We start from the raw sequence: 17,427 nt of genomic DNA, 5'->3' as shown, positions 1-17,427 counted from the left end.
ACCCCTTGCCTGCAGCCCGGTCTTGGCCCTGCCCCTCCCTGCCCACGGGGCTCAGGCTGGTTCCCGTCCGCCGCTGCCCAGGCCCCATCACTCCCGGGCCCCGCACACAATCAGCTCTTTGTGAGCGAGCCTTGCCTCTCCCCCTCCCCAGCAGAGTGTCTCAGGAGCCCCTGTGGAGAATGGACGTTTGTGTCACAGCAGTGGGGCAGGGGGGCAGAGTTTCTGCCCATTGAAACCCGGCAGCACGGGATGAAAAGAAAGCAGGGCCTGGGAGCCGGTGCGGGGAGAGGGGCAGCATAAAGGTCCCTCTGTTTGGGGCCCTGGCGGTTGGTTTCCAGCCAGCACCTCGAAAGGAGAGGAGCCGGGCACATAGGGGGCGGCGCAGACCCACCTTCCCGGCCAGGGGAGGCACTTAGGCGCAGGAGCCCCGGGCTGTCATGGAAAATATCCTGGAAGTTGCATTCCCCTCCAAAGTGTTTGCAGTGCGAGCATCCTCCCGGCTCCGAGGCAAAGAACTTGGCCAAGTGCTCCTCAAATCGCTTCCAGTTGTCCTTAGGCTGGGCGTCTAGGGCTCATCATATTAATAACAGCTGGCATTTGTTGGACGTCGGCCTGTGTGAAGCACTTCTCATGCAGCATGGCGAGCCCCCCAACATCACCCCAATCGACTTGGAGGGAGATGGTTCGCTTGTTAATGTACAGATGGAGAAACTCGGGCTCAGAGGGCGGGGTTGTTGGCATGGGAACACACAGCTCGCCCAGGGCAGACTTGAGACTTGAACTCATGTCGGTCTGGCTCTAAAGCCCCTGCCCTTAACCGCTATGCCATGATGCTTTTTACATTAAGAAGAGAAAAGGGAAATAGTAAAAGACACTCCTGACCCCCCCTCGTCCCAGCCACCTGTAGCAGAGCTGTGAAAAGAGAGCAGTCTACTCCCTTCTCTGCATACCAGCGTGGCCACCCCCAGGGGTGGCTCTGGGAGGAGGGAGGGATCTCAGGGCTCTGGCGTCCTTTCTATTTGTCTTCACTGGGATGTTGGGCCAGACAGGAAGTTACATCATTCACTCATTTGCTCTCCAAATGAGCACCTGTGCATGTGCCAGGACCATTCCAGGCTGGGGGCACCATGGTGAACGTACAAGGCAGCCCGCACCCTGGGAGCCTGTGTTCTAGCCAGGGGGCGGCGTGAGAGAGGTGGTGGGAGGCTAAACAGAGAGCTGGGAAATACAAGGTGGGCAGATTCTGGTAGGTGCTTTGGTGAGAAATGAGCGAGGGAGGACAGGAGTGCTAAGAGGTGGGGAGGGGGTGCAATTTAGAAAGGGTGGGGAGGCCGGGCACGCTGGCTCACACCTGTAATCCCGGCACTTTGGGAGGCTGAGGCGGGTGGATCACCTGAGGTCAGGGGTCCAAGACCAGCCTGGCCAACACGGCAAAACCCTATCTCTATTAAAAATACAAAAATTAACTGTGTGTGGTGGTGGGTGCCTGTAGTCCCAGCTACTCGGGAGGCTGAAGCAGGAGGATTGCTTGAACCTGGGAGGTGGAGGTTGCAGTGAGCTGAGATTGAGCCACTGCACTCCAGCCTTGGTGACAGAGTGAGACTCCATCTCAAAAACAAAAAAAAAAGCATAATGGTTAAGAACAGGGGCTTTAGAGCCAGACTAACATGGGTTCAAGTCCCAACTCTGCTCTAGGTGAGCTGTGCAGCTGTGTATCCCCCTGAGATCACACCACTGCACTTCGGCTTGGGTGAGGAAGTGAGATGGAGCAAGACTCCTTCTCAAAAATAAATAAATAAAAAAAAAAAGAAAGAAGAAAAAGAGGCTGGGCATGGTGGCTCAAGCCTGTAATCCCAGCACTTTGGAAGGCCGAGACGGGTGGATCATGAGGTCAAGAGATCGAGACCATCCTGGCTAACACGGTGAAACCCCGTCTCTACTAAAAAAAAAAACAAAAAAAACAAAAAACTAGCCGGGCAAGGTGGCGGGCGCCTGTAGTCCCAGCTACTCGGGAGGCTAGGGCAGGAGAATGGCGTAAACCCAGAAGGTGGAGCTTGCAGTGAGCTGAGATCACGCCACTGCACTCCAGCCTGGGCGACAGAGCGAGACTCCGTCTCAAAAAAAAAAAAACAAAAACAAAAAGAAAGGGTGGGGAGCCCTGAAGCCATGAGGAAGGGCGGTGAGAATACTTGGGAGAACTTTCCAGGCAGAGGGGCAGCGGGCTGGAGCAGGCAGGGAGTGGGTGGGGGCAGCACAGCCTGCGGAAGGGCCTCTGCTTTCTCTGCTGGCTGATTGTGGGGCAGGATGGACCATGAAGGCCCCACTCTGCCAGGGCAGAGGTGACCTGCAGAGGCCCCACGCTCGTTTGGCGCACTGCCCCTGTCAGAACATACCAAGCCCACTGCTCCGAGCATCCTCCCTCACTGCCGGAAGTTTTCCTGGACTCCTTGATCAGGGAAGCACAACTCAGTCTGTGCATGAGGTTTGGGGTGACGGTCTGTGTACCCCAGGTCGGTGTAGCCACTTTGTGGGCTACGGCAGGCCTTTCTCCTGGTTTCAGAAGCACAGGACCGCTGAATCACTGGTTCCCGCACCTGGTTGCCCAGAATTGCCTGGGTCACTGAAAAGCACACCCATGCCTGCCCCCACCCTGTCCTTCCCCACCCAGGAGCCAGAATCCCAGCAGGGAATCAGATCTAGTCACTTTGCTACTAACTCAGATGCAGCTGGTCCACGCTGCTGGGGACCTGGGAGGAAGTAGCTGCCCTCCTGGCAAGAGGGTCAGAGTGGCTCCCAGCCATCTTTCCCTTGTGGCACCTCTAGGAGAGTGGTCTAGGCAGGATGAGCTCTTTCTCCAGAGGCCATGGCTCAGCAGATGGGGAACTCAGGTCAAGACCCTTGGTAGGGTGCGGGAGGTGGTTTGGACTCCTGAGGACACCGTCATTTGCCCACAAGGGAGCTACTGGGTACCCGCAGGGAGACGCTGCTTCCAAACTAATGCTAGTTTTTGCTCTGTGATTTCCAGAGAAGTACATGGAGTTTGACCTGAACAATGAAGGCGAGATTGGTGAGTGAGGCCTTGAGTGTGGTTAGGGAGGAGGGCGTTAGGTGGGTAGAGGGCTTGAGGGACCCTCTATGCGGGTAAGAGGCACGGGGCAGTCCAGAAGGCCGGTGAATATGCTGCAGCTGAGCCAGCCCCAGCCCCTTGCCTTCTGCCCTGTTGCCGCCGCCCTCAGACTCCTCCAGACCCTTTCATTCCCTACTTCTTCCCTCCCCACCCACACCTCAGCCTCCCACCCCAGGTGCTATGGGGACTCAGAACAGAGGGTGCCACACCTGCCCAGGCCTGGAGACACTCAGGGTGGACAGGCCCTGGGCCTCCTGGCTGGCCTTTCAGTGGCCCCAAAGTCTGTCCTTCCATTGTATGTCGTTCGGCAGTTGGCAAGGGGCTTTTATATACGTTGATTCTCTCCTTATTGCATCCTGCTGTGCAGGTACTGGCACTTACGTTCTGGTAGGAGACCATACCTGGACCTTACCAGCAAAGAAGTGGTTAAGGCTGGTTTAATTATCCCCATTTTACAGATGAGGAAAGCAAGACTCAGGTGAAATGGGCCGGACACGGTGGCTCACACCTGTAATCCCAACACTTTGGGAGGCCGAGGCATGGGGATCGCCTGAGGTCAGGAGTTTGAGACCAGCCTGGCCAATGTGATGAAACCCCATCTCTACTAAAAATACAAAAATAATCTGGGCGTGGTGGCGGGTGCCTGTAATCCCAGCTACTCTGGAGGCTGAGGCAGGAGAATTGCTTGAACCCAGGAGGTGGAGGTTGCAATGAGCCAAGATCGTGCCACTGCACTCCAGCCTGGGTGACAGAGTGAGACTCCATCTCAAAAAAAAAAAAAAAAAAAAGAAAGGTGAAATGACTTGCTTGCAGTGAACCAGGGCCCAGCCTTTGGTTTCTGACAGTTTCCCCCTTTTCCATTTCACTCTGCACCTTGGATTGATGCTGCCACCGGCATTTCTATTCCTCTTCCTCTGTTCTCTCTCTTTCCTTCTCTCTTTGGAATATTTTGATCATTTTTGTTTTCTTTAGAAAGAAAATTTGGCCTGGCACGGTGACTCGTGCCTGTAATCCCAGCACTTTGGGAGGCTGAGGCAGGCGGATCACCTGAGATCAGGGGTTCGAGACCAGCCTGGGCAACATGGTGAAACCCCATCTCTACTAAAAATACAAAAATTAACTGTGCGTGGTGGTAGACACTTGTAGTCCCAGCTACTCGGGAGGCCGAGACAGGAGAATCGCTTCAACCCAGGAGGTGGAGGTTGCAGTGAGCCAAGATTGCACCATTGCACTCTAGCCTAGCGGACAAGAGCAAGACTTCATCTCAAAAAAAAAAAAAAAAAAAGGTTTTGGCTTATCAAGTAAACACATTTTCATCATAAAAAAAAATTGGGGAAACACAGCAAAGCACAAAGACAAAAATACATCACCCACAACCCCACCTGTAGCTGCTACAGACATTTCCATTTCTAGCCTTCCACTCTTTATTCTAATCACAAAAGCTGTTTTATACCATTTTGAGCCTCCTCAAAAATAATAACTTTCTATTGGTCAGCCTGGCCAGAAAAAATAAATAAAATAAAACAATGGTGAGTGTTTTGATTTCTTATGGATTTTTCTTTTTTTTTTTTTCTTTTTCTTTTTTTTTTTTTTTTTTTTTTTTTGAGACAGTCTCATTCTGTTGCCCAGGCTGGAGTGCAGTGGCACAATCTTGGCTCACTGCAACCTCTGCCTCCCAGGTTCAAGTGATTCTCCTGCCTCAACCTCCCAAGTAGCTGAGATTACAGGCACGTGCCACCACGCCTGGCTAATTTTTGTATTTTTAGTAGAGACGGGGTTTCACCATGCTGGCCAAGCTGGTCTCAAACTCCTGGCCTCAAGTGATCTGCCCGCCTTGGCCTCCCAAAGTGCTGGGATTACAGGCGTGAGCCACGGTGCCAGCTGATTTTTCTTTTGAAATATAGTTAATGGCTGCATTGTAGGAATGGATTCTAATTTGTTTAGCCGATGCCTTTGTGTGGACCATTTGGATGCCTTCCAATTTTAACTATTATTGATAATCTTGTAAAGAACCTCTTTGTACATGAGTGCATGTTCACCTCCCTGGTTATTTCTGTAGAGGAAATCTCAGGAAGGGGACACTGGGTCAAAGGCTTTTGAAGCATCTTGCCGAACTGCCTGAGAAAGGTCCTGCCAACTTCAGAGTCTGACGGTGCATGTGCAGCCCCTTTTCCCCTTTCCTGGAGAAGGCTGCCCGGATCTCTCTGAATGCCTGGACATCCTGGCACCTTTGGGCCTGGCCCCAGTCCCGCCCGCCCTGCCAGGAGGAGCATTGGCTGCACCACGGCCCACGGCCCCAGCCACAGCCCTCTCCTGCCATCCTTTGCTGACCCATTGTTCACTGAAGAACAATCCAAAGGAAATTGCCTCAGATTTTGGTGGGAGCTGGGCGGTCAGAGACAGCACCGCCTTGGACTGGAGTGACATTCTGGGGCCTCCCTTGTTTTTCTTGAATTTTGTTCTTTTGTTGGTTTTCCTGCTCTGTGGGATATTTTTGGCGTCCTCTCCCTTCCAGCTGGGGCGGAGCCCTAGGACAGCAGGACAGGAGTGGCATGTGGGGAGAAGCCACCTGCCACTCAGCACCCAGCAGAGTGACTTTCAATGCCTGACTCCCTGACCCTGCCACACTGGGCATAACTCCCCAGGCAGCAGGAGAGTGGGCACCCGGCCCACCCTAACTGCAGGAAATAGCAAAGCCTACAGTCACGGTGTGAAGAAAGTGCTCTGGGCCGGTGCTTCCCTCACGGCTATCCCTGAATGATGCCATCCACCTGTTCCACCATTGGTGGGAGCAGGGGTTCAGAGAGGTTAAGTAGTGTGCCCCAGATCCCAGAGACAGGAATAGCAGAGCTCGATTCCAGTGTAAGCCCGTCTGACTCTAGAGGCCCAGGTCGCTAACCACTAGTCTATACTGCCTCCGAAGAGAGCAGGGAGGGTGTGATGGGCTCCTCCTCCCTGAGGAGGAGTGCAGACGCCAAGCTTCTAGGCATGGGGTACCTGGTGGAGCTTTCCCAGCTTCCCCGCTAAGCCCCAGAGGCCCATCTCCACTTAACAGATATGCTTTTCTTCTGGCAGACCTGATGTCTTTAAAGAGGATGATGGAGAAGCTTGGTGTTCCCAAGACCCACCTGGAGATGAAGAAGATGATCTCGGAGGTGACAGGAGGGGTCAGTGACACCATCTCCTACCGAGACTTTGTGAACATGATGCTGGGGAAACGGTCGGCTGTCCTCAAGCTGTGAGTACCTCATCCTTCCCCGGGACCTCTGAAGGTAAAATCATTCTGTGCAGAGAGGCCCGTGGCTTTGGGCACCCCAGCCATTCCCCAGCTAGTAGGTGACTCATTATGTGACCTGCTGGACCAAGGTACTTACTTTCCCTGATCCTTATTTCCTTATCTGTCAATCTTTTTTTTTTTTTTTTGAGATGGAGTCTCACTCTATCGCCCAGGTTGGAGTGCAGTGGTGTGATCTTGGCTCACTGCAACCTCTGCCTCCTGGGTTGAAGCTATTCTTCTGCCTCAGCCTCCCTAGTAGCTGAGATTACAGGCATGCACCACTATTCTTGGCTAATTTTTGTATTTTTAGTAGAGACAGGGTTTTGCCATGTTGGCCAGGCTGGTCTCGAACTCCTGACCTCAGGTGATCTGCCGGCCTCAGCCTCCCAAAATGTTAGGATTATAGGTGTGAGCCACCACGGCCGGCCCAAATGGTCATATTAATATGAACCCTGCAGGGGAAATTAGGTTGTAGCAGAGTCAGGCAGAATCAGCACTCAGTAAGTGGCAACTGTGATGATGATGATGATGGTGGTGGTGGTGATGGTGATAATGGTGATAAATCTGTCGAAACTCTCCGAGTCTCAGCTTCCTCTTTTTTTTTTTTTTTTTTTTTTTTTTTTTTTTTTTGAGACGGAGTCTCGCGCTGTCACCCAGGCTGGAGTGCAGTGGCCGGATCTCAGCTCACTGCAAGCTCCGCCTCCCGGGTTCACGCCATTCTCCTGCCTCCACCTCCCGAGTAGCTGGGACTACAGGCGTCCGCCACCTCGGCCGGCTAGTTTTTTGTATTTTTTAGTAGAGACGGGGTTTCACCGTGTTAACCAGGATGGTCTCGATCTCCTGACCTCGTGATCCGCCCGTCTCGGCCTCCCAAAGTGCTGGGATTACAGGCTTGAGCCACCGCGCCCGGCCCTTTTTTTTTTTTTTTTTTTTTTTTTTTTTTTTTTAGATCTCACTCTGTCACCCAGGCTGGAGTACAGTGACATGATCTCAGCTCACTGCAACCTCCGCCTCCTGGGCTCAAGCGATTCTTCCACCTCAGCCTCCCAAGTGTCTGGGATTACAGGTGTGCTCCACCACACCCAACTAATTTTTGTATTTTTAGTAGAAATGGGGTTTCACCATGTTGGCCAGGTTGGTCTCAAACTCCTGACTTCAAGTGATCAGCCCCACCTTGGCCTCCCAAAGTGCCAGGATTACAGGCGTGAGCCAGCACGCCTGGCAGTTTCCCCATTGGTAAAGCACCTCCACTACCCCCACAGGGTTGTTGTAAGCATAAAATAGAGTCAAAAATTGTCCCCAAAGGGAGGTAGGGTTTGCATCTTGATGCTATTACTTGCTACCAAAATGACCCTGGGCAAGTTACCTTAGGTCTACAAGTCTCAGTTTCTTTGTCTATAAAATAGGGTGATAATCATGTCTTCTGTGATGTCCCGAGGGCTAATGAAATGACACTTATGAAGAGTCCAGCCTAGTGTGTGGCTGATAGCAAACACCTACTACATGGTAGCACACTGAGGGTGTGGCCCCAACAAAGAGCGTTATCCTGCACAGTCTCATCGTCATTTGTCACAGCTGAAAATAACACTCCGCCGTGCGTGGTTTATCACGCCTTTGATCCCAACACTTTGGGAGGCTGAGGCAGGTGGATCACGTGAGGTCAGGAGTTCGAGACCAGCCTGGTCAACATGGTGAAACCCCGTCTCTACTGAAAATACAAAAATTAGCTGGGTGTGGTGGCTCATGCCTGTAATCCCAGCTACTCGGGAGGCTGAGGCAGGAGAATCTCTTGAACCTAGGAGGCGGAGGTTGCAGTGAGCAGAGATCACACCATTGCACTCCAGCCTGGGCGACAAGAGCGAAACTCAGTCTCAAAAACAAAAAAAAGAAAACAGAAAATAACACTCACTTGGCTTTTATGAAATAAGATTCACCTTTTTAAAAGTACGAATGTAAAATATACCTGTCTCGTTTTACAAAGGAGCTTGTTGAGGCCCAAGGAGACTAAGTAGCTGGCCCATGAGCCCACGGTCCAATCTGGCCAGATCTTCTAGCACCCCCACTTCCAGGGAGAAACGCCGAGATCAGAGAGGTTAAGTGTCTTGCTTGAACCACCCAGCTGGGAAATAGCAGCGTTGGCATTTGAATCCAGGCGGTTGCCCTGGAGGGTATTCTCTGAGCCCCTACCCTCTACTCCTCAGACACCACTCTCAGAGCAGTGGGCAGGTTTTGGAAGATCTTTGCGCAGTGGCATGGCCCAGCCTGGCTCAGCCTCCTCCAGGCAGTGTGGTTAAGGGAAGGGCATGGCCTAGAAGTCAGAAGCCTGGAGTCGCACCCAGCCTCCGTCCTAGACCGCCTGTGTGGTTCTGAGGAGTCACATCACCACTTTGTGCCTCCATTTTCTCCTCTGTAAAATGGGACTAGCAGCCCCTTCCTTGGAGCTGCTGTCTTGGGCTTCTGCAAGGATCCCACCGGAGAACAGATTGAAATTCTGTCGAGGACTCTGTTGACATGAGGCTGGGATGATCTTTCCCTGGATGAGGGATCCTAATCTTGTTTTTCTTTCTTTTTTTATTTTCTCCATCTCCAAACCAGCGTCATGATGTTTGAAGGAAAAGCCAATGAGAGCAGCCCCAAGCCAGTTGGCCCCCCTCCAGAGAGAGACATTGCTAGCCTGCCCTGAGGACCCCGCCTGGACTCCCCAGCCTTCCCGCCCCACTCCTCCCTCCCCATCTTGCTGCCCTTCTTGACACACTGTGATCTCTCTCTCTCTCATTTGTTTGGTCATTGACGGTTTGTTTGTGTTGTCCTCGATGTCTTTGTAAAGCACAAATTATCTGCCTTAAAGGGGCTCTGGGTCAGGAAATCCTGAGCCTTGGGTCCCCTCCCTCTCTTCTTCCCTCCTTCCCCGCTCCCTGTGCAGAAGGGCCAACATCAAACCAAAAACTAGAGGGGGCAGGGAGGCTTCTAGCCTGTGTTCCCCACTCTTGGAACCGGCACTCTCCATCCTTCCAGAAAGTCTCCAAGCCAAGTTCAGGCTCACTGACCTGGATCTGATGAGGACCCCAGGCCACTCTGAGAAGATCTTGGAGTAGGGACAAGGCTGCAGGGCCTCTTTCGGGTTTCCTTGGACAGTGCCTTGGTTCCAGGGCTCTGGGGTCACCCAGGACACAGCCACTCATGGCCCAGCTGCCCCAGCTGATCCCCACTCATTCCATACCTCTTCTCATCCTTAATGAGGTGACAGAAGGTGGGAAGGAAAGGAGCTTGGCAATGTGAGCCCTTCAAGAAGGTACCAGAAGGAACCCTCTGGTCTTGCTCTCTGGCCACACTTTTGCAGGCGGCTGAGAGGCAGCGTGCAGCCCTACTGTCCCTTACTGGGGCAGCAAAGGGCTTCGGAGGTAGAAGTGAGGCTAGGGGTTTTGGGGGGAAAGGTCAGCTCAGTGCCGTTCCACCTTTTAGGGAGGATACTGAGGGGACCAGGATGGGAGAATGAGGAGTAAAATGCTCACAACAAAGTCAGTAGCACTGGTAAGCCAAGACTGAGCAATACAAGGTTGCTTTTCTGACCCCAATCTGCTTGAAACCTGACTCTACTTCCCTCATTTGTCTTCCTACCCTACTCCCATCATTCATTCATTTACTCACTCATTCACCAGATATTTATTGACCTCCTATTGTAAGCTTTACGTCCTCCCATGTTGTCCTGACATGTGCAGTATCCACCGTCTAATTCATCTCTCCCCAGACCTCTCAGAACCTTGAGCTTGGGAACTGGACTGGGGTCATTGGTGTCTTTTCTTATGGACTCACAGGATTTTAGAGACCTAATGCACCCTGGAGGGTAGCTGGGCCAGTCTTCTCACTTCACAGGTGAGGAGACTGGTGCCCCACAGGGTTAAGTGCCTTGCCCAAGGTCAAGCTTATCTCCAGAGGGAGGTGCCCTGGACTGGGGCCCAGATGTTCAGGGACCCTGCCTACACCTCGTCTCCAGTGTGGGCTGCCTAGTTAGTTATGAGAACAGGGAAGGGCTGGGAAGGGGCAACCTCCTAGGTCAGCACTTGGAGAGGGTTTCACTTGCTCTGAAGACCCTGATCCAGGATTCGCCCCCCCCCCCCCGTGCCTCCAAGTCAGCATCAGGCTTTAGGCAAAGACCAGGCCTCTGAATCTGCCTCTTGTAATTCATGCAGGAAGGTGTCAAAGTCAGCCCCATCTTGGCTGATCAGGGAGTTCAGCCTTAACCCCACCTGTGTTCTGAAGTCTCTTACCCTACCTGCTCAGGACTTAGACACAGTTATTCACTGAACATATTGATTAAGCACTTGCTGTAGGCCAACAGTTTAAGAATCCAATAATGAAATGGACAGATTCATGGAACTTAGAGTCCAATAGGAAAGTGAGACCCAGACAATGACAATGAGATAAATGTTAGGGAGGGGGAGGTATGGGGTGACTTCCCTGCAGTCTCGGGGGGCCTAGCTGGGCCCAGGACTGGGTGAGAGTCTTGGCAGAGCCTTTGCAACACCTTAAGTGGACAGGACTGGGAGCTCTTGGTGGTTGGAACCAACGTGGGTTCCCTGCGGCTCCTTAGTCACCTCTGACAGCAGATTGAGGGAGGAAAGCAGGTAAGGCATGAGGAAATGGCCAGGTTGGGTTAACCCACTGGTTTCAACCAGTTCAGGAATGAGGTTATTTGGCCACGACTGGCTGATCTTCAGCTCAAGGATCTGCTTCAAATGCACACAGGCCTAGTTGAAGTTTAAACCTCAGCAAAACATTCCTCCCTGTAAATGGAAAATCCTACTGCTACCCGCTCCCCTCCCCTGTTTTTTTTTTCCCCCCCAAGATAATTAGCAACTGCCTGTCCTCACTGCCTCTCCTCTCCGGGACAGGCTGGGACCTTTGAGGAAGATAAAGCCTTCCTTGACTACCCATCATACTCAGTGTCCCTGTTCCTCACTCAGAGAGGAAGGCAGAACCAATCAGGCTTATTTCAGTAAGTTCCACAATTCCACAAGACTGCAGGAAGTCTCCTTAAGGGAGGAGAGCAAGCAGGTTTGGCCCCAGCTTCTGGAAATGGCGGAAGAGAGGGTTTTCTCATTGAATGGGGGTGGGGGCTCATGTGTCCTGGGAAACCCCATCAGTCCTTTCATTTCTTGGAACTCAACTCCTGGGAAGAGAGGGGTCTCAAGAGGGGTCCCTGGAAGGAGGGCGGGGGCGGTCTGCACGTATTTCAGGTTGTGGCTCTTGGTTCTAGGACTCTTACTTCTCTGGCTAAGGGTTCAGCTTCTTGGGACTTCAACTATCTTCCTTCTGAAAGACCAAATCTAATGTAACCAGTAACGTGAGGACTGCCAAGTATGGCTTTGTCCCTATGACTCAGAGGAGAGTTTGTCGGGCAAATTCAGGTGGATGAAGTATGTGTGTGCGTGTGCATGGGAGTGTGCGTGGGATATCATCTCTACAGATTGCAAATAAACCAGACAAACTTACCAACGTCTTGATCGGTGTATTTTGGGGATGGTTCTGGGCTCAGCAAATTGTGAACAAGCTAATACAGTAAGAGATTAAATGAGCGCATCCTGTGCATTTGGTCTGAGACAGCTGAAGTTCATTTATCCTACCTCCCTCCCTGCAAGAGACAGGTTCTATTATGTCATCCTTGTTTCCCAACCGAAAAGCACGCTTGGATAAGCAACGTGCTGAAAGCCAAACAGTAAACGGCACGATCTGACCCCACTGGAGCCAACCCATGAGGTCCAAGTTAAGAACCTCTGTCCTAGAGCATTTATAATTCACTACAGAAATTTATTGTACGAAGGACTGTAATATCATCAGTCAGCCTTATCCAGACAATCTCAGTTCTTATCCTGTCACTACCACTTTCTGACTGAGGGCCACCGGAGAAATTTCTCAACTTCCCCTGTGCTTCCCTTACCTCAACAATTATTATTATGTATGTGGATGTGTATATATACATATATATATATATTTTTTTTTTTTTCCTGAGACGGTCTCACTCTGTCACCCAGGCTGGAGTGCAGTGGCGCAATCTTAGCTCACTGCAACCTCCACCTCTCGGGTTCATGCCATTCTCCTGCCTCAGCCTCCTGTGTAGCTGGGACCACAGGCGTCCACCACCACGCCCGGCTAATTGTATTTTTAGCAGAGGTGGGGTTTCACCATGTTTGCCAGGCTGGTCTCCAGCTCCTGACAGGTGTTCCACCTACCTCAACCTCCCAAAGTGCTGCGTACAGGTGTGAGCCACCGCGCCCAGCCCATTTTTATTTTTTGAGGCAGGGTGTGGCTCTGTTACCCAGGCTGGAGTGCAGTGGTACAATCACAGCTTACTGCAGCCTCGACCTCCTGGGCTCAAGCAATTCTCCCATCTCAGCCTCCTGAGTGTGCTGAGACTACATGCGCATGCCATCACTGCTGGTTAATTTTTTGTGGTTTTGTTTTGTTGTTTTTTGTAGAGACGGGGTCTCGCCATGTTGCCCAGGCTGGTCTCAAACTCCTGGGCTCAAGCAATCCTCCTGTCTCGGCCTCCCAAGTGCTGGGATTATAGGCGTGAGCCACCGGCGCCTGGCCTACCTGATCAATTAAATAATAACCCCTAGGATGACTAGAAGTCTTCAAGATTACATGAGATCCCACATCTGAAGGTTTTTGCAAAGGACGTGGCACAAACTCGTGCAACTAGAGATGCATATGGCTCTTGCTCTGGAAATGATCACCTTGATAGGAGCAAACAAAGCTGGTCTTCCGTGCCCTTTAATCTCCCCTTCCAGCCTTCCACCTTCCACACTGGCGACCCCCCGACCCCGTTTTTCTGAACCTCCCTTCCTCCCCTTGCATAGCCCAAAGCCTCTCTCTAAAGTAGCCCACCGAAAACATCTGTCAAGTTCCTAACTTATCTGAATCGGAAGCTACTAATAGCCAACCTACATCTAAGAGGAACTGTAAGGTGTCAGAGGAACAAGGAGCATAGGTCGCTTAGACGTGGGCCACCCAAGAAGACAGATTGACACTAAGCGAACCCGCGCTGTCTGCGAAGGCGGGAGCGGCAGCAGGACGATCCAGGGCGCAGGCGCCGGGGCCCCACGGCCACGCCCCTATTCAGCACGAGTTGGCCAATGGGGAGCGGCGGCCGGGAGAACGCGCGGCTTCTTTAGGTTCCGCTGCCTCCCCGGCCAAGCTTGACGTCACCAACGCGCGCCGGAAATGCGAGATCAACTGCGCGCCGCTGGCGCTGAGGGGAGGAAGTTTGCAGTCCAGCGGCCTAGGTTCTGTGGGCAAGGCCGTGGGAGGCAGCGTTGGCTGCTTCGACACACCGAGGGCGGCGCGATGGGAGACGAGATGGATGCCATGATTCCCGAGCGGGAGATGAAGGTCAGAGACTAACTGGGGCCTCCCTCCCTTCTTTAGTCCTGGCGTTGCCTTGGAGCCCAGCTGAAAGGCGAAGCGCGGTGCCGGCTGTCCCGTCTCCTGCTTGAACAGACTACCGCGTTCACCGCTCTCAGCTGCGCGTCTGCCGCGCCGCTGGCGTGATAGCCCCACCGAATGCAGTTTCCCAGTCCCATCCTGGTCTCGTGCACGTCTCTTGAGTTACCCTAGCTAGTTTCATGTGGCGGTCACAATAGTGGCAATAACTGCTGTGTATGGAGCGTTGACTGTGTGCCAGTCGCTGTGTAGTCATCGCAGCAGCCCTACGAAGTGGTTATTAACGTAGAGGAGTAAGTCGAGGCTCGGAAAGTGATTTCCCTAAAGTCACATTTGACAGCGGGGCTGAAAGCCAGCATCATTTAAGACCTTCGCTCTGCCAGTATTTCTGTAAGGCGGTACGGGCTTGCCTAACGTAGAGTCGGGGAGGTCATCCATCCTGCAGAACCTTTAGTTGACTGGACTAGGAAGACTGTTTTGATATCCGTGTATCAGCCTCAAACCAGGAACCTAAAGGGAGGGCTAAGTGTTTCCAGTGATGGCAACGTGGGAGTCCCCCAGGGATAACTTCAGGATGGTGTGTTTAATAGTTCTTATATGTGTTCTGACAGAATGAGGGTGCAGCAGACGGCCTACATCTGTTTTAAATAGTGAAAGGAAGTAAGATGCAGGAAGATTTTAGTCATCTGTGTGAACAGTAAATCACTAACATGCATGTAGGGCATAGTAATACATACCCTGTTTAGAATAGTGATTTTTTTTTTTTTTTTTTTAAGACATAGTCTCGCTCTGTCACCCAGGCTGGAGTGCAGTGGCATGATCTCGGCTCGCTGCAACCTCCACCTCCCCAGCTCAAGCGATTCGCCTGCCTCAGCCTCCCGAGTAACTGGGATTACAGGCACCTGCCACCATGCCTGACTAATTTTTTTTTTTTTTTGAGACGGAGTCTCGCTCTGTCGCCCAGGCTGGAGTGCAGTGGCCGGATCTCAGCTCACTGCAAGCTCCGCCTCCCGGGTTCACGCCATTCTCCGGCCTCAGCCTCCCGAGTAGCTGGGACTACAGGCGCCCGCCACCTCGCCCGGCTAGTTTTTTTTTGTATTTCTTAATAGAGACGGGGTTTCACCGTGTTAGCCAGGATGGTTTCGATCTCCTGACCTCGTGATCCGCCCGTCTCGGCCTCCCAAAGTGCTGGGATTACAGGCTTGAGCCACCGCGCCCGGCCTAATTTTTTATATTCTTTGGTAGAGATGGGGTTTCACCATGTTGGCCAGGCTGGTCTCAAACTCCTGACCTCAAGTGATCTGCCCTCCTCTGGCTCCCAAAGTGCTGGGATTACAGGTGTGAGCCACCGTGTCGGCCTAGAATAGTGATTATTTTTTGAGAATCACCACCTGTGGTGAGCCACCTAATGGGATTGTGTCATATTCCTCAGATATACTGGGGTAGAAGAAAAAAAGGGTTTATTAATAGAATCACAGACTTAGAAGATGGTAATCTCAGACTCCCTTTGGCAGCACATATAAAATTGGGATCATGCAGAGAAGACTAGCATGGCCCCTTTACATGGATGACACACAAATTCGTGAAGTGTTCCATGTCAGAAAACATTGAAGGCCGAGCGGAGTGGCTCACGCCTGTGAGCCTGCACTTTGGGAGGCTGAGGCGGATGGATGACTTGAGGTCCGGAGTTCGAGACCAGCCTGGCCAACATAATGAAACCCTGTCTCTACTAAAAATACAAAAATTAGCCGGGCATGGTGGTGGGCGTCTGTAGTCCCAGCTACTTGGGAGGCTGAGGCAGGAGAATTGCTTGAACCTGGAAGGCAGAGGTTACAGTGAAGCAAGATCGCCCACTGCACTCCAGCCTGGGCGACAAAGCGAGACTCCGTCTCAAAAAAGAAAAAAAGACAACTGAGACAGACCGTGTTCTCAGTAATATATATTTTTGTTGTACTGAAATTGGGTCTACTGAATATAACTTGTTTTAATTTCTTTATTTATTGAATTGATCTTGTTTTGATTCTTCACAACAGGATTTTCAGTTTAGGGCGCTAAAGAAGGTGAGAATCTTTGACTCCCCTGAGGAATTGCCCAAGGAACGCTCGAGTCTGCTTGCTGTGTCCAACAAATATGGTCTGGTCTTTGCTGGTGGGGCCAGTGGCTTGCAGATTTTTCCTACTAAAAATCTTCTTATTCAAAATAAACCCGGAGATGATCCCAATAAAATAGGTAAGTTCCGTGGTTTATGTTGCAAAGTAGAGAGAGGAGTGTGGTGGCATGCTCTTGTGTTTCCTTCCCAAGAAGTCATTCTAATACTAAAATGAACGCTGCTGTCAGTTTGAAGGTTGACTCCCAAGAAGATTAATGGAAGCCTTTCTAGGTTTTCTCCTTGGTCCTTTGTACTTTTCCTTACATGAGTTGTTCTTCTCAGCTCAAGAGGGAAGAACTTAACCATTATGCCATACTTTTATTCTTGTCCAGTTGAACTTGGGCTCTGGCTCTCTGGGTGAAGGGTTTTATTGGCATGGGTTTTCAGTTGGCACAACAGTACGATCCAAACTATTGGCAATGTGTACTATTTAGAGCATTGTTGCAAAAATATTTTCAACAAGGGCAACAGCCACAGTTAGTTTCCCCAGATAGTATGAGGAAGAATTCTTGGGATACTTAATGCATGATTATATCTCTTAAGAAAGTAAAGATTTATCTGTATAACTAGGTATTGGGGTGTATGTGTGTTTATGTAGATGCAAAAATTTTTTCACATTGAACTGGATAGAGGTTGTGGCTTTATGCTTAGAACATACTGTTTTCTGCTTTATATTTTTTTGTTTTTATAGTTGATAAAGTCCAAGGCTTACTAGTTCCTATGAAATTCCCAATCCATCACCTGGCCTTGAGCTGTGATAACCTCACACTCTCTGTGTGCATGATGTCCAGTGAATATGGTTCCATTATTGCTTTTTTTGATGTTCGCACATTCTCAAATGAGGTAAGCTACTGTTACACTGTGATGTCAACATGAGAACCCTAAGCAGATTTCCTTGTGTTGAACTATAACTCGGAAGCTTCATAGGTTAACCCTTGAAGTCTCTCTCTAGATTAAAATATGGGTTAAAAAAAATCCTTCATTATAGAATCATAGATCATTGAGACAGAAGGGACTTCAAGAAATTCTTTCATAACACCATCTGCCCTAAGTTGTTATCAGGAGGCTTAGGTGACTTGCCCAAAGTCATAGATTAATAGACAATGTCAAAAGTTCCTACATTTTGGGTCTTTCGCCTCATAATGCAATGTTCTTCCATTTCAAGCAGTTTAAGAATGATAATAATAATAGCGAGTGTTTATACTGACTGTGTGTCAGACTCTGTGCTAAGTGCTTTATGTGCCTTGTCCCTCGTTCATGCCTACCACAGCCTTCTGTAGTAGGTACTGTCATTTTCATTTTATAGGTAGAGAAACAGGCTCAGAGTTTAACTGTCCAAGGTCCCAGCACTATTAAGAAGCAGAGCCGAGATTTTAATCTAGTGTCTGCTATTTATTGGTTATTTTGCAATTGTGCATTCCCCTGCTGAGA

General features: G+C 50.9%; 2 protein-coding genes and 1 non-coding gene across 6 annotated transcripts in view; all 3 read left to right on the top strand.

Moving 5' to 3' along the window:
* AIF1L (allograft inflammatory factor 1 like) overlaps nt 1–11,896 on the top strand; it is an 803,784-nt gene extending 791,888 nt beyond the window's left edge. The window contains exons 5-7 of the mRNA XM_050760409.1: nt 3,026–3,067; nt 6,203–6,365; nt 9,000–11,896. Of these exons, the coding sequence (XP_050616366.1) occupies nt 3,026–3,067; nt 6,203–6,365; nt 9,000–9,087 (293 nt within the window). The 3' untranslated portion in view covers nt 9,088–11,896. The remainder of the gene's footprint in view (nt 1–3,025; nt 3,068–6,202; nt 6,366–8,999) is intronic.
* A 1,717-nt stretch (nt 11,897–13,613) lies between these two features.
* The window catches only part of NUP214 (nucleoporin 214), a 112,612-nt gene continuing 108,798 nt past the window's right edge, over nt 13,614–17,427 (top strand). For all 4 annotated transcript variants that reach the window (XM_050759703.1, XM_050759701.1, XM_050759700.1 and 1 more), the window contains exons 1-3: nt 13,614–13,796; nt 15,881–16,076; nt 16,688–16,839. In XM_050759703.1, coding sequence (XP_050615660.1) covers nt 13,629–13,796; nt 15,881–16,076; nt 16,688–16,839 — 516 coding nt within the window. In that variant the 5' untranslated portion in view covers nt 13,614–13,628. The remainder of the gene's footprint in view (nt 13,797–15,880; nt 16,077–16,687; nt 16,840–17,427) is intronic.
* LOC126938139 (U6 spliceosomal RNA) lies at nt 15,348–15,449 on the top strand. The gene has a single exon (XR_007719972.1). It is a non-coding gene; the product is annotated as a U6 spliceosomal RNA (small nuclear RNA).

The sequence above is a fragment of the Macaca thibetana genome, chromosome 15 (genome assembly GCF_024542745.1).
Source record: "Macaca thibetana thibetana isolate TM-01 chromosome 15, ASM2454274v1, whole genome shotgun sequence".
In the NCBI taxonomy this organism is placed as follows: Eukaryota; Metazoa; Chordata; class Mammalia; order Primates; family Cercopithecidae; genus Macaca; species Macaca thibetana.
The sequence above is the reverse complement of the archived record's forward strand: the minus strand, read 5'-3'. Positions and strand labels throughout refer to the sequence as shown.